We start from the raw sequence: 14,332 nt of genomic DNA, 5'->3' as shown, positions 1-14,332 counted from the left end.
TTTTATCCAGAATAATTATTGAGACCCCTTTGTCTGATATTGAGATATTGGATGCATTATGTAACTTAGACAAGTCATGTTCCAACAGGTTCTGGAATTGTTCCATGAAGGGTACCCGTGAGTTTATGGGATAGAAGTATGGGTTACTTTTTTAACATGATCTTACTTTCAGTCAAAGTATTTCAGGTTTGTCCAAATATTTTAGAAATACACATAATGGTAATTTATCCAGTTTACGTGTTATCCCGATAGAGAGGGTTGAACACCCATAAAGGGGTGGGGACTGGGCAATGGAGCTTCGCATGCGTGAAACCTATTGGATATTAGTCTTACAAACACGGCATCCTTCAGGCATGAATAATAGAAGTGATCTGGTTTATCTATATTGATTATTTTTTTCATATTACATTGATGTTTGATGAAGATTGAACTTTTTGGTGTTAATTCTAAGTGCTAAGTGTGGAGAAAACCACAGGGGTCACTTCACCCCTAGGGTCTCAATAGGGACCTTCCCTTGAATGTGTTTTTCTGATTATACACATGCTTTCCCTAAATTGAACATGACTCTATTCTGTCCTCTATTCCGTACTATGTGACTTCCCCTTTTAGATCCTTTTTTGAGATTGTCTTGACATTTATGTATAGATGATTTTTGGGTTGTACAGAATTTACATGAATGATTTACTGAGCCCATACTTGCCGTCTCTGTTAGCATATGTTTTTTACCTGTACTCTACAGCAACTACTGGATACTATTATGGACCTTTCTTGACCCTTCTGAATACGATGACCATTGGGTGATTGGGATACATTGGAGCTGGGAGAACCGAATGTAGTGGCAGCGATCCTGGATGGAACCTATTACTGGATAACCTATAAACTATGACTCCCTTGTATCTCACTCCAATAAACTTTAACCCACTGTGCAACCACTTCTATAGACTTACAACTTCTGAGAGAGAGAGCATTATTGGCTTCTGGTTAGATATTACAGCAGAGGAGAAAAGCTGGGAGGAAGTTTTAATGCAGAGATCAAAGATTACAGCAGTTTTAGGAAATTCACCAGTGCTTTCCTTCAAGTAGGGAATGGAATTAAGGAGATTTATCAATCTGTTTATGGCAGAATTAACAGTTTAAGATGTTTTTTAGCTACTTTTAATAGCAGTATGCCAAGGGTTGGGGCTACTTTTTGGGTAAATCTGCCCAAATGTACAGTATCCGATGCTTCCATGCACTGTAGAGATTGTTATGCTGGTTCAGGTGATATTATGTCAGTGACCATTATTGAAACAATCCCCAACCAATGAAAGGAGAGGTAGGAATAGAGCAGTGTTCACACAGGAAGCAATTAGACTTTAGAAACCATTTATCCTAAAGTCGTAAACTACAAACATCATTTCATGTATTTTTAAGAAGAATATAATTACATTTATCTGTCCTTCTGCCTATTTTCTGGCAATTGTTTGTAGTCAGGCGACTCCTGGAGATGTGACTCTGGTGGTGGCACATGGTGGATGCAGATGTGTAGAGCTACTTGCCTTCCACTGTAAGTATTCTCCATATACTAGCTACATGTCTAGATAGGAGTAAGGACTTACTAATGAAGTATGAAATGTGTTAGTTATGTCCTAATTTCTGCAATATGATCACTTTATGCTTCTAAAATATAATTTGGGCTTTTATGTTTTTATACTTTTGTTGATCTAAAACAGTAATAACAGAGCAGCTTTAATTTTATGAGACAACTATCAGATATGAAAGCTGTGCTATGATTGGTTACTATGGGTAACCAGGACAGTTATTGCATGTATTGGGCCTTACTATCCCAGGGATGTGTGTACAATGTGTAACTGGCAGTTTGGCTTCTTCACATGGTAAGGGGCAACCACTGGGGCAGCTGCATCCATAGGGGCAGTTATTGGACTGTGTTCCCTTAAGACTGTGTGATATGTGATGTGTACAGACCCTGTATGGACCCTGATTCTCAAACCAAAGAAGACACAATAAATACACAAAACGCACTTCATTGGGAATTACATGGCCAAATCTTTATTTATAATCCCACCCCATGGCAGACCCCCGACTCACGAAGAGTCACCCCTCAGCACTCAGGAGAGGAAAAACCCCCTGTGGAGGAAACCTCTAGGGAAGCCATGGCTGAAGGGTCGCCCTTCCTCTGGGCTTAGAGGGTCACTGCCAATAAATATCTCTTACCCAATTTATAGAGGAATAATTTGGCTGATCTGGTGGTGGATGTCCCTTCCTCCCTCGCAGCTCCAGGTCTGAGGTAGACAACCCCTTGAAGAGGATGGCGGCGCTGTGGTGATGAGTCCTGGGCTGATGGGGCGTCCCTGCTAGAACCTCCAAATCGCATCAAGGTAGGTATATTGTAGGTAGTCAAGCTCAAGGTCCAATGGCACAAAATGGCAGCGGGCACAGCAGTGCGCCAGATATTATGGAACCTTCAGTAATTATGACATCAGCACAACATCTGTGACCACTGAGGGCGTGTCTGCACTTGTCATACATTATGATGTCACACACAGGGAGGGATCTGAAGGATTAACCCGTTAATTGCGGAAAATATGTCTCATTACAGGATAAATTAAAGTGTAGTATCTTGTATTGGTATCCACAGATTAATATTCCAACAGTTCAAACTACCATCCAGGCTTGATTTGAACCTCTTGAAGAGGAACACATAAACGTGGTAGAACATTATAAACTCAAAAAAAGTAGTAAATGTAAGATAGGTTGCGCAGAAAGCACACAATAGCCCACATTTATCCTGCAGTTTACCTGTGAAGTGTTCAAGGTGCATCGGACAGAATTGTGGTGCACTGTCCGACTAGGCAGTTACCACCCCCCTCTGATACATATTTTTTCTATCTTGTCGGACACAGTGCAGCTGCCACACAATACAATACGCAAACACTTCACAAATACTGAGCAAGCAGTTTGCGCATTCTTTTCAGTGCAAAGTCAGACAGAAAACTGGGGCAAACACTTTAATAAATCCAAACCATTATGTAGTTGAGCACTTCTTTAAACCCTTAGTGACCAAGCTCATTTGCACCTTGATGACCAAGGCCTATTTTTCCAGTTATAACTTCAGAAGGCTTTGACTTACCCAAGTGTTTTTGAATTTGTTTTTTCATGACATTTTGTATTTCAACTAAGTGGGAAATTTTGGTTGATATATTTAGCATATTTTCATTGAAAAAAGGTGAATTTGGTAAACATTTTGAAAAAGTTAGCTATTTTTCAAATTCAAAATGTTCTGTTTTTCAAACTGATAGTCTTATTACCAAAATGAGTTACTTGTTTTATTACGACACTAGAAAAATCGCAAATCGAACAGCATCTCAAATTTTCAAGAAAATTTTACTTTTAATTATTTTAAGGACCATTTCATTTTTATAGGGGTTTTTGAAAGTTATATGCGTTTTTTTGAAGAGCAGTTCAAAGACAGGAGGAGCTTGTCATCATGAACAAGGACCACATGTTCTGTATTGTTTAAATGCAAAACATGGGGTCCTTGTTCCGAATCACAAGCTTTTTATTGTAAACGAATGTGTGATCGGGACAAGCTCCTCCCACACTGCCCTTAAATTGCTTTTCAATATACAATTCAAATGCTGTGTGTGAATGCAATCCATGCCAAGGAGTTGTGTTCACAGCAGAGGGGTGATTATGATGTTCAGCAGCAGCTGAGGTGTGTAATTATGATGCTCTGCGGCAGCTGAGGTGTGTATTTATGATGTCCTGCAGCAACAGAGGTGTGTGTTATGACGTTCTGCAGTAGCTGAAGTGTATTTTGTGACATTCTGCAGCAGCTTAGGTGTGCATTATGAGGTTCTTCAGAAGGGGTGATTATGATGTTCTACTGCAGCTGAGGTGTGTAATTATGAAGTTCTACAGTAGCTGAGGTATGTATTACAAGGTTCTGCAAGTCTATTATAGACCACATTCTTCCATCCATATATGCCCCGTGTGTGGCACCGTACTCCTACTGGGTGCCTATAGCCGTCTATGAGGACGTACATACAGCCACAAGCTTGCGGCCTAAGCCGAATCTTCCCAGACCTTCCATAATGGGTTGGAGGTTGCCAGGCTATCACTGAACACTTGCTGTGGTTTGGACTGCCTGTGAGAGGTGCACAACATAGATCTATTAAGGTAAAAAAAATTGTAGCAGGATTTCAACAACAAAAAAAGGCTGGAGTTACTGTACAACTATTGAACAAAACATCACTGTTCTAATTTATATACAAAGTCAACGTACAAACCAACAGAACCTATCTTGTACATACTCCTGTACATACTTTTATATTTGTCACAACTTATCTGTGCAGCTTGAAAGACTGTCCCCCTTTAGCTGTGATTCACATTGGTGACTTGTTCCATTCTATTAGTCTTTTGTTACCTTGGATCAGTTGTAAAGTCACATACTGTAGTTTGGAGCCCCATTACTTCTGGTAAACATCAGTTGAAAGTTAATGAAGTCTAGATGAAATCATTTATCTCCAACAAGCTAGATACATCCCATCATTTATGGATTCTGAAAGCTAGATCTCTGTAATAAAGTTTATTTCTGCTTTGATTTTTTTCTCCATTGTCATCGTTGTTTGCGTAACTGGCTTGGGCAAATATTTCCTGGCGGAATATGTAAAGAAGTCCCTTCTATGTAACTGCTGCACATTTAATGTTTCCATTTAACCATAAGCAACAATGTATTTCAAAGTAGAAACTTGGGACTCATAAAGATGATTTGAAGAAAAAAATTCTGTTTATTTACACTGTGGTTTATGGGAAAACCAATTTACAGTAATAAAGAAGTTTTGGTCTTCAGTCTTGGATTGTCGTTGGTGTCAAAGAGAAGTAGCAGAAAGAAAACAGAAAATATGGCTGGATCAACGTATCTGATGAATGGCATGTCGCATGAGCATAGGAACCGGCCATATTCCTTTATGGTGTTTCCCACTGACACCAGCTCCAGTATGAGACTGAAGGAGGTCTAGTTTCAGACCAAAATCTCTTTATTACTGTAGATTGGATTGCTCATAAACCACAGTGTAAATAAAGCCATTTTTTTCATCAAATGATCTCAGGTGGCAAGTGGATTCAGGTATAGGGTGGTTCCCCTACCAGCTTGAAAGCAAATAAACCCTTAACTACTAAAGGGTTGACGTGTATTTCATTACAGGAATTACATTATAGGAATTACATTATAGGAATTACACATACTGTATCTATCACAGTAACGTCTTGCTGAAGCGCAATGTCTTCCTCCTATCAGTACATAATGTCATAATATGATTTTTATTTTGAAGTCCTCCCACTCAATGCTAAGCATTCTAAGAATCTAAGAACTAATAGATCTGTGATTCAGAAGAAGGAGTTAGATGGCATTTTGGAATGCCAGAACTGTGCAGGTCATGCCCTAAGATTGTAGCAAAAATTTGAAAGAAGTAAAAGACTGTAATTCAGGCTGATAAATTATTATGTAAACTGCAGTCACACAGACTAAAAATAGTGCAGTGTTTAGGTAAGAACTTGGCATTATTCTGCAAGGTTTTTATCGCCCTGAGTCCTCGGTCACAGACACATTAATTTCTAATGTACCCATGTACAAAATTGTTCTTCATGTTGAGGTTCTAGAAAAATCTGCGCAGTTCCTAATTCTGTTGGTGTTTGAAGCTGAGACCTTCCCTTAAAAGTTTGTAGGAAAGTGAAAAATATGGCTGCCACAAGGGTGTCATCCATGTGCTGCACTTTTTAAATGGATCCATTGCTAGACAACACAATGTGACCCTCCAGGAGGTTGGGGCCCTGTAGAGGTAATAAAGAGAAGGACCTCCAGCCATGGAATCCTCAATTTCTCAACACTTATATATACATATAAAGTATATACAAGAATTCTTCCAGGAAGTTTGAAGGGCCTCCAAAAGTCGTCAAACTGCAGAACTAAAAGTGGACAGAAGAGACCCCCTCCTTTCCCGAGTAGCTTAATTCTAGTACCATATGAAGGAAGTAAAGGAAGTAATTAGACTTGTAATGGCTTACAATTTTCATACAGCCTAAGGCTCTTACATTACACATGTAAGACCACACAGAAGAAAATATTAAGAAAAATAAAATCAAATATACAATAAGGCTAGTAAAGACAATTGAACTATTTATGTAATTTTATTGTTAGAGTTTCAGGCGTTTCCATGTAGAGAAGGACAGAATATTGCACACAGATAGGGAAATTAATGAACAAAACAAATCTTTTCTGGGAAACAGTTTATAAGTAACGCTGCGGAACATAAAGGGATCAGAATGAAAAGTCAGGGGTTTATTTATACAACATCCAACGTAGAAAGAAGCTATCAGGAATACAGGTTGCAATTTTCAATACAATTAAGACAGGATCACTTTTTATATAGTTGTAAAATAGTTATTTTAGTTTTATCTATTACATACAGGAGTATACCTCCCTGTAGTCCACATGCAGAAACAAGCAACAGCTGATTTTACGTGTTTCTATTTTATATATCACCTATATGTTATGCTGTAATGGATAGTAATGGATTTCTAGGTAATCTGTATTCGTTGTGATGCATGTTAGTGAATACAGCCCATCAAGGTTACAGGCTCTGCCTGCTGATAGCCATCCCGACCTATGGCCTAGTGGATGGCAGAGGCATTGAGCGTTGACTCGTCCTTGGATGTCTTGGGTGTCTTCCTTTAGTGTAGACCTCAAGGGCCTGTGTGTGGCCTTCTGTTTTACGCTACAAAAGCTCCCCAAATGCATTAAAAAGCAGCAAACAGGAATTCGATTTGGTAAACTGTAGTCATTTTATTATGTTGAAAAGCTTCTTAAAAGGGAAACCAAAAAGGTCAACTGTTTAATGCGCACAAATAAGGGTGAGAGAATTATGGTTACATTCCTCTTTAAATGATCATTTAGAGTGTGTAAAATTTTCCATTCAGTATTGTCATGTGCAAGGCAGATTTCTGAGTAACACAGTCATCTTGTTCTTAGTATTTTCATGGTAGAGTTCAAGTTATAGAGAGTAATAGTAACATTCATATCTCAATTTTTAGTGCATTTCTATCCTGCCTAGACACTCCTATGGATGTGAACAAAGGAAATGGCTGTGCTCTAGCGTGTTCCTTTTGGGTCGTCATCAATTGAGTGCGCTAGGCATCCAGGCACCTATGTAGCTGGCTAACAGCTACAAGCATTGCAGCAAGTAGGCTTGTAGGTCAAACATCTACATCAATAAAAATGGAACGTATACACAGGCATAGGGGAGACAGTGCGGCACATGCATCCTTCATGATTCTGCTTCATCCAGATAAATAATGCATGCCATTCCTCTACAACAAGACAATGTAGTGCTAGAAAAAATGTGCAGATACAGCACTGACAAAGACAGGGCTAAAATAAAGACTGGACACACTCATATTCCAGAAGGCGACTGCTCTTCAGCAAAGCAAACAAATCCTCCATACATTCAAAAATTGTCTAGTTTCTGACTTTACTTTGGGTCTGAAAATTTATTTTGGGCTTTTGGCTCATTGGGTCAAACACATTTACAGATTACCAATCACATAGGTTAACTGACTTCCGTTCCATCACACAACATTCCCATTTCTGTCATAGTGCTGAGTTCCTAAAGCACAGAACCAGCCTAATAACCAACTTCTATTACTACACCACAACCAGTCACTCAACAGCTAACACTTCACGAGTACTTGTCACCCATAGAAACACATGAGCAGAATTTAGAAGAAACTGATACAAATGGGTGTGGTATAGAATCTACCGCCGGCAAGAAGTGTTCTTTATGGAAACTAATCAGGGGCTTTGTATTAATTTAAAACCTTAATGGGGAGTAACCTCTATTTATATATCCCATTAGTGCATATCAAGCAAAAGTGGAATACACACTGGCCTTCCTAGTGCATCCATTTACTTTAATGGCTGTCATGTAATACTATATATCTGCACCCGTAACTGATCTCTTGGCCTGTGTCTATTTATAAAGAGGTTATCACCATGATACAAGCCCATTGGCTTGCAGGTTGCACTACATTATCATATATGGCCCCTTCCCCTTATTTGCATCTTTCTGATTTACTTCTAGGAACATTGGAGAAATACTTGATTCTATAAAATAGGCTTTTTTCTACATGATGGCCTGGCTATCACCATGAATCTGAGATTAATACATTTATCTCCAGGGAACTCATCAAAGGACACTATTTTATATGTGCAAAACTGCAAGGGTTTTTTATCTGACTATGGACACTAGTGCAAAATCTGGAATAAAAATTTAACTCTATCTATTCCTACATCATTTTTGTAACGATTATGCTATTTCTACAACATTTCCCTTTAAGTTCAGTATATTCTATGTAAAGAGCTACTATCAGTCTATAACAGTATTTCCACATCGGACCAGTGGCTTCTTCTTGAAGCCCATTCGCTGTATCAATCCATTGCACGTTATTAAAATGTAACTAAATATCTACAGAATAAAATACAAACAATGCGTATAGTTAGACCCATAAATTAATGACACATAGCTAAGCTTCCATAATAAAAAATAAATATATAAATTAGACAGCACAATTCCTCATTGATATGTAATGGTTTTGTTCAGCAATCAGAAAGTGTTTCCTTGTAAGGCAAATTGCTCCCTACAGCAGCGAACAAAAACTACAATGTAAACAAAAAGACGAATCAAAAGTTTTGTGAGTGTTTGTGTAGCAGCTTCCACAGTTGGCTGAATAAGAGATGTAATGGAGTGTCTGTGAGTCCATACATAAGCAGGAGTGGTGTACACTGACATAATAGGGGGTGGATGGCGTTATCTTTGATCGATTGCCGGGTGGCTACATTGGCAGTGCCTGGACATGGTAGTAGCTGCCAATCAAAGGACATGCATCCGCAAATGATGAGCGTGAAGCTATGTACAATAATAAAGCAAAGTGGCTTCTATGTTAGATGAGCGAGGCTAGCTTGTTTTCATTGCCAAGCAATAACCTAGAAGGTTACCAGTAAACAGTTTGATCCTTTACATTCTGGAAGCTGACTTCAATAATTGTGCAAACATAACATACTGGGAGATCTCTCCAATTCTTCCCATTTTCAGTTCCACTGCTCTTCTCCACTCTTACAATGGTGAAATCCATCAATCAATGGATTAATTAGTTTAGTTTACTGGGCTCTGAGACTAGAGAGAAAAAGATGTTGTTTTTCACTTAGAATCTCTTCAACACCATCAGATCGGGGGTGTGAACATTTTGATGTAAAATCCATAAAAAATAGAAGACTATGTTACTGAGTATGTTCTTGTAAACGTCTGACCACTCACGTCTGCAGAGGCTTTGCTTCACTGCTCTGACTGCTCTACTAGTGCAGGACCAGGAATGGGAATTTTACACCAAAGTATATAGATGGAGCCAATGTTATAGAAATTCATCTTGTTGTATGCTATTATTTTATATACTGTAAGTATAAACTTCCCACTAAAATCTGTTATTCTTTATAACAAGTCCACATTGCCTTCACCATTACACAGTACACAATTCTGGGGGGACACATTAATTTGGTTAGAAACAACCCTAGATGTGAATGTTTATCCAATGTTGGCAACATCTATGTTACATATGCATTGCAAGAGATTAAAAACGTGGCTACTTTCTCCCAGAAACTGTGTCACCCTTCTCCATAGGCTCGAAATGATATTACAGCTCAGCTCCATTCTGTGAAATTGGCCTGCAATACCCCTGATAGCATATGAGCACTGGTGGTGCTGTTTAGGAAACAGGTGCCATGTTAGTCTAGAACATTTCAGCTTTTGGTCCTGCAGTAGTGGTTCCAAAACTAAATCAAAGCTCCACATTAATACCTCCTCTTGACACACTAGCATTCTTAAATACTTTGGTTTGTTGTTATGTTACATGCGCCAGTAATCTGTTTTTTATCTGACTTTTTCAGTTTGTTGTGATCTTTAAACCAAATTTTTAATTTGTGGATTAATTTATAATATAGATTCTATTTACAGCAACTGCATACTGCATGGTGGTCTTATATGCCCTAAAACACATTGCCTACTGATATATCTGAGTGAGTGTCTTACTGCTGGAAAGTGTCTAGCCTAACCCAGTCCTCTTGAACATTTATACCCTAAAACATCCAATCTTCTCTGTATTCTACTCATGGTGCTAATTTTCATGGAAACATTAAAAGTATCATAAAGATCTGGTAATGTGTTATTGTGAAAGTGTCAAATTGTTCTAAGAAAGTTTCCTAAAATAATTAAAAACTTGTATCTTGTCATTTGTATTCAACACCAGAAAAGTTCAGCTTTTTTTTACCTTCCCCAACAACCAGCTAGGCTGAAGCTGGCTATGAAGCTGACATGGTTTGGCAAGGCTGACATTACATGTACAAGGTATATTTAGAAGAGAACTGGGCTGTGACTGGACGGATATCTAAACACAAAGTATGTATGGACATGATAGTGACTGGCATGATGTTTAAAACTCAATTTTGCATGCTGGAAAGGATTCATCTTGCATCACTACAGTACTGCTGCTAGCTAACACCATTATATTAAGTTCTTGCTGTTTCTCATGAGTCTGTTGGTACCATTCACGTGTCACCTCTGTGTCATGAGTTGGGATCAATGTCACCTGGGAAAAGAAATAAAAAGAAAGGATACAGTGTTTTTACTTTTTTTTTTAGAAAAAAAAGAGCAGCATAGAATTACTGGGGGAGATTTATCAGAAGTCTCTTTGCTAAAACTGTTCTAGTTGCCCATGGAAACCAATCAGAAGCTTACATTTTTTAAATAACTGTGGTAAAGTTAAAGCTGAGCTCTGATTGGTTGCAATAGGTAACTAGAACAGTTCTGCCCTCAGACACTTCCGATAAAACTCCCCCACTGCTCCTTTATTTATACTTCTAGACCATGTTCACATGTGATTTGAATTTGTGAAATGCATATCAAATTTGAGGACATCTAGATATTCCAAAGCTCAGAATGTCACCAGTCACATTAATATCATACCAATATTACATGGATAATTGACCTATCTATAGAGATAGAGAATATATATTTATCACCTCACTGATTCGGTATGAATCTGGTGATTTGCAGGCACCAAATCTAATTGAAATAAATTCTAGATTCTGATTAATCTTGTATATATATATATATATATATATATATATAAGATAACAGAACTCTGACGGATCTGTTTAAATGTCCATTGTTTTGGGCTACATTATTTACAACTACGGAGTGCTATCCAGGCTCTGACTCCGGGGGGAACTCTGCCAACCACACCTACGGCATTTGAATCTATTTGCAGATCAGGCAAACCGACGCCTCATGGAGTGTCTCTACAGGATGCTGTCGGGGTGCGAAGGGGAGGACCTGACACTGCCCTACATGAGGGCCTGGGAAGAGGAGCTGGGCAAAACTTTCACTAAAGAACAGTGGGAAAAGTCCCTCCTCCTAACGCATAAGATGTCGGAGTCTAGCAAAATCCAGGAGACTAGTTTTAAGATTCTTACCAGGTGGTACAGGACCCCCACTCGCTTGCAGAGATTGGTAATCCCCAGGTTGTGGAAACCCACCTCTCCACCTACTAAACTACTATGGGTGGAAGAAGTGGACCGACTTAGATGCATGGAGGAGCTGAGGGCATTAGACAACAACCAATATGATTTTCATAAAACTTGGTACAAATGGGAGACATTCAGGAACTCGACTGCCCTACTCCCTTGGATTCAGGAGGCTTAACAGTCAGATTCACTAATCCAACAACAGTTGGCCTTTCCCCACCCTTGAGATGTAGTGATTGAACACTGAGGTATAAACTGGCCCTGAAAGAGATTTCTAAGGTCCCCATTGTGGAACCACAACACACATGCATTCGTCTCCTATTGATTGCATTAATGATAAATGTCTTTTTCTGGTTGTATGACACTCCAATAAGAGCAAAACTTACTTGTAAGTTTTCTCCCCACTGGGACTTCCCTTCCAAAAGTGCATCTAGTACAGCCCGGCTAGGCTCCCCGTTGGGTGTGTCATTTCCACTAACAACGTAATATCCAGCTCGAACTCTCTTAAAAAATTCCATATCAGTATTCTTCCCATTACAATGATTAGGGATATATGCCAAATCCACATAAACTGGAGGGCCGGGAGGAATGGTGGAGCTTGCTTTAGAGCTGCTTATTCCTATGAAGAACACATAAATGTTATTAAATGCGAGGCAATGGTTGACACAATAGGAAATACCTAACATGGAATTAAGCAATTGTTAACATCATTATACATTAGTTAGCCTTTTTTTTAATTCACAGCATGTCCATCTCTTATAAAAAATGTTGCAAAGTTTTGTAAAGGATTTACTGTGGATTTTTGTTCAAATCCACAATGGAATTAAATTACTTTGAGTTGCCCTTTATTGTTTATATATTCATATATGTAGTTCAAAAAGTGACCTGAAAAAGGGCCACATTAAAAATCAAATCACCCATGATCCACAGAGATTTGATTAAAGAAAATTGATATCTAAAATATAAAAATGATCTTTTTCATGGAATTTTCATGGAATTTTTATGGAATTATTCAGGTTTACAAAATAAAAAGGTCTGCTCCCTTTAAGATCACATGACCCAATTTAAAGAGGATTCCCATAATTTTGAGATAGAGAGCAATAATTAAATAAGGAAAGATTGGATAAATATATATATTGAAGGAATATGTATATAATGAAAGACAAATTACCATAATATTGTTAAGCGTGATGACATTGATGGTATGAAAACCCCTGTGTACAGTACCTCTGTTTGAGATTAGAGGCCACACTTAATTAAAAATCTTCTACATTTTCTATTATCAACAGATTCTTGTTTAGTGTCAATGTGCAGTTATACTGCACTCTATTAGTTGTTAGCTAAATCTAGAGGATAGATAGGATTAGGATAGGGTATATGTGCTTCACTGCTGGCTACTTCTCTGCTGTGAATGACAGCTGTAGTACCCAACCAGAAGCTTGCTACAGCAGTCATACAGAGTAGAGGGGAGGGCCGTGAAGTAGCTCAGAGTGCAGAGATGATGCAGTGCAGGATGAAGCTCCTCTTCAAATATCACTTATATAGAAAATAAATTTTTTACAGGCCTATTGCTGATAACTTTATACATAAAGGAACTCCAACATAAAAACAAGAGGTAATTTATTGTGACCTTTCAAATGGAAAACTGATGGTGTTTTTTTCCCCCTTTCTGCGCCTTAATTCATGAAGTGCTGGCGCCACAATACTGGTGTTTTCTGACATGCTCAACTTATTCGGTTTTTGGGGGCAACATTTTGGCATCGCTTGTGAATCCAATAGTTTTCTGCAGCTTCTACTTTTCTGTAATTAATGGTGCAAAAAGAGATCAGCTAAAAGCTGGTCTAGGGAGGTCTTAACCTTTTAGTCCCTGTGTCAATTCATTAATCCCTTCTGCCACAAACTTACATCCCACTGAAGTTTATAGCATGGTACCAGAGTACCTGCGCCAAAATTAATAAATATTCCTCAATGTTCCTTCTTGGTTTACTACCTAGGAGCAGCTCTGCATGGATTGGCGCATGTTGGCGGAGGGCTCAATCTATATTGGAGATGAATTACCAAATCGGTAATAAAAAGGGGAATTGTATAAGTAAATTGTCTACTTGCTCTTTTTTCATAATTGCTTTAAATCAGGGGTCTCAAACTCAATTTACCTGGGGGCCGCTGGAGGTAGATTCTGGGTAAGGCTGGGCCGCATCAAGTTTTCCACACAAAATGCGCTTACAAAATATCATTATTCAGATTCAAATGTCATGGCGTCTCCCAGCGCAAGGAAAGCCCCGAGCTGGGAGACGTGTTTTCTCTATGAACGCGTCCTGTGCACCGAGGGGTCCCAAGCTCCTACCGCACTGAGCCCAGTCAGGGACACTCCATCCCCACCCCCACCCGGTACTTGCCTCCCATCGAAGAAGATGAAGTCGCCGCTCTGACCTGCACCAAGTGCGTTCAGAGCGGCGACTTCATCTTCTTCAAGTACCGGAGGGAAGGGGATTAACCGGTTACGGGCCCTTTCCTGTTTTTTCATGTCCATTTTTCACTCCCCACCTTCAAAAATCTAAAACTTTTTTATTTTTACACGTAAAGAGCTGTGTGACGGCTTGTTTTCTGCGTAACAAATTGCACTTCATAGTGATGGTATTAAATATTACATGCCATGTACTCAGAAGCGGGAAAAAAATTCCAAATGCAATGAAAATGGTG

The 14,332-nt window shown here is 38.8% G+C and overlaps 1 protein-coding gene across 1 annotated transcript in view; it reads right to left on the bottom strand.

The window, feature by feature from the left end:
- Positions 1-6,170: 6,170 nt before the first annotated feature.
- MAP1A (microtubule associated protein 1A) overlaps positions 6,171-14,332 on the bottom strand; it is a 125,828-nt gene continuing 117,666 nt past the window's right edge. The window contains exons 6-7 of the mRNA XM_072148370.1: positions 12,019-12,251; positions 6,171-10,695 (exon numbers count right to left, since the gene is read on the bottom strand). Coding sequence (XP_072004471.1) covers positions 10,540-10,695; positions 12,019-12,251 — 389 coding nt within the window. The 3' untranslated portion in view covers positions 6,171-10,539. The remainder of the gene's footprint in view (positions 10,696-12,018; positions 12,252-14,332) is intronic.

Source organism: Engystomops pustulosus, chromosome 4, assembly GCF_040894005.1.
Source record: "Engystomops pustulosus chromosome 4, aEngPut4.maternal, whole genome shotgun sequence".
NCBI lineage: Eukaryota > Metazoa > Chordata > Amphibia > Anura > Leptodactylidae > Engystomops > Engystomops pustulosus.
Note: the sequence above shows the minus strand (reverse complement) of the source record. Positions and strands in the feature narration are given on the sequence as shown.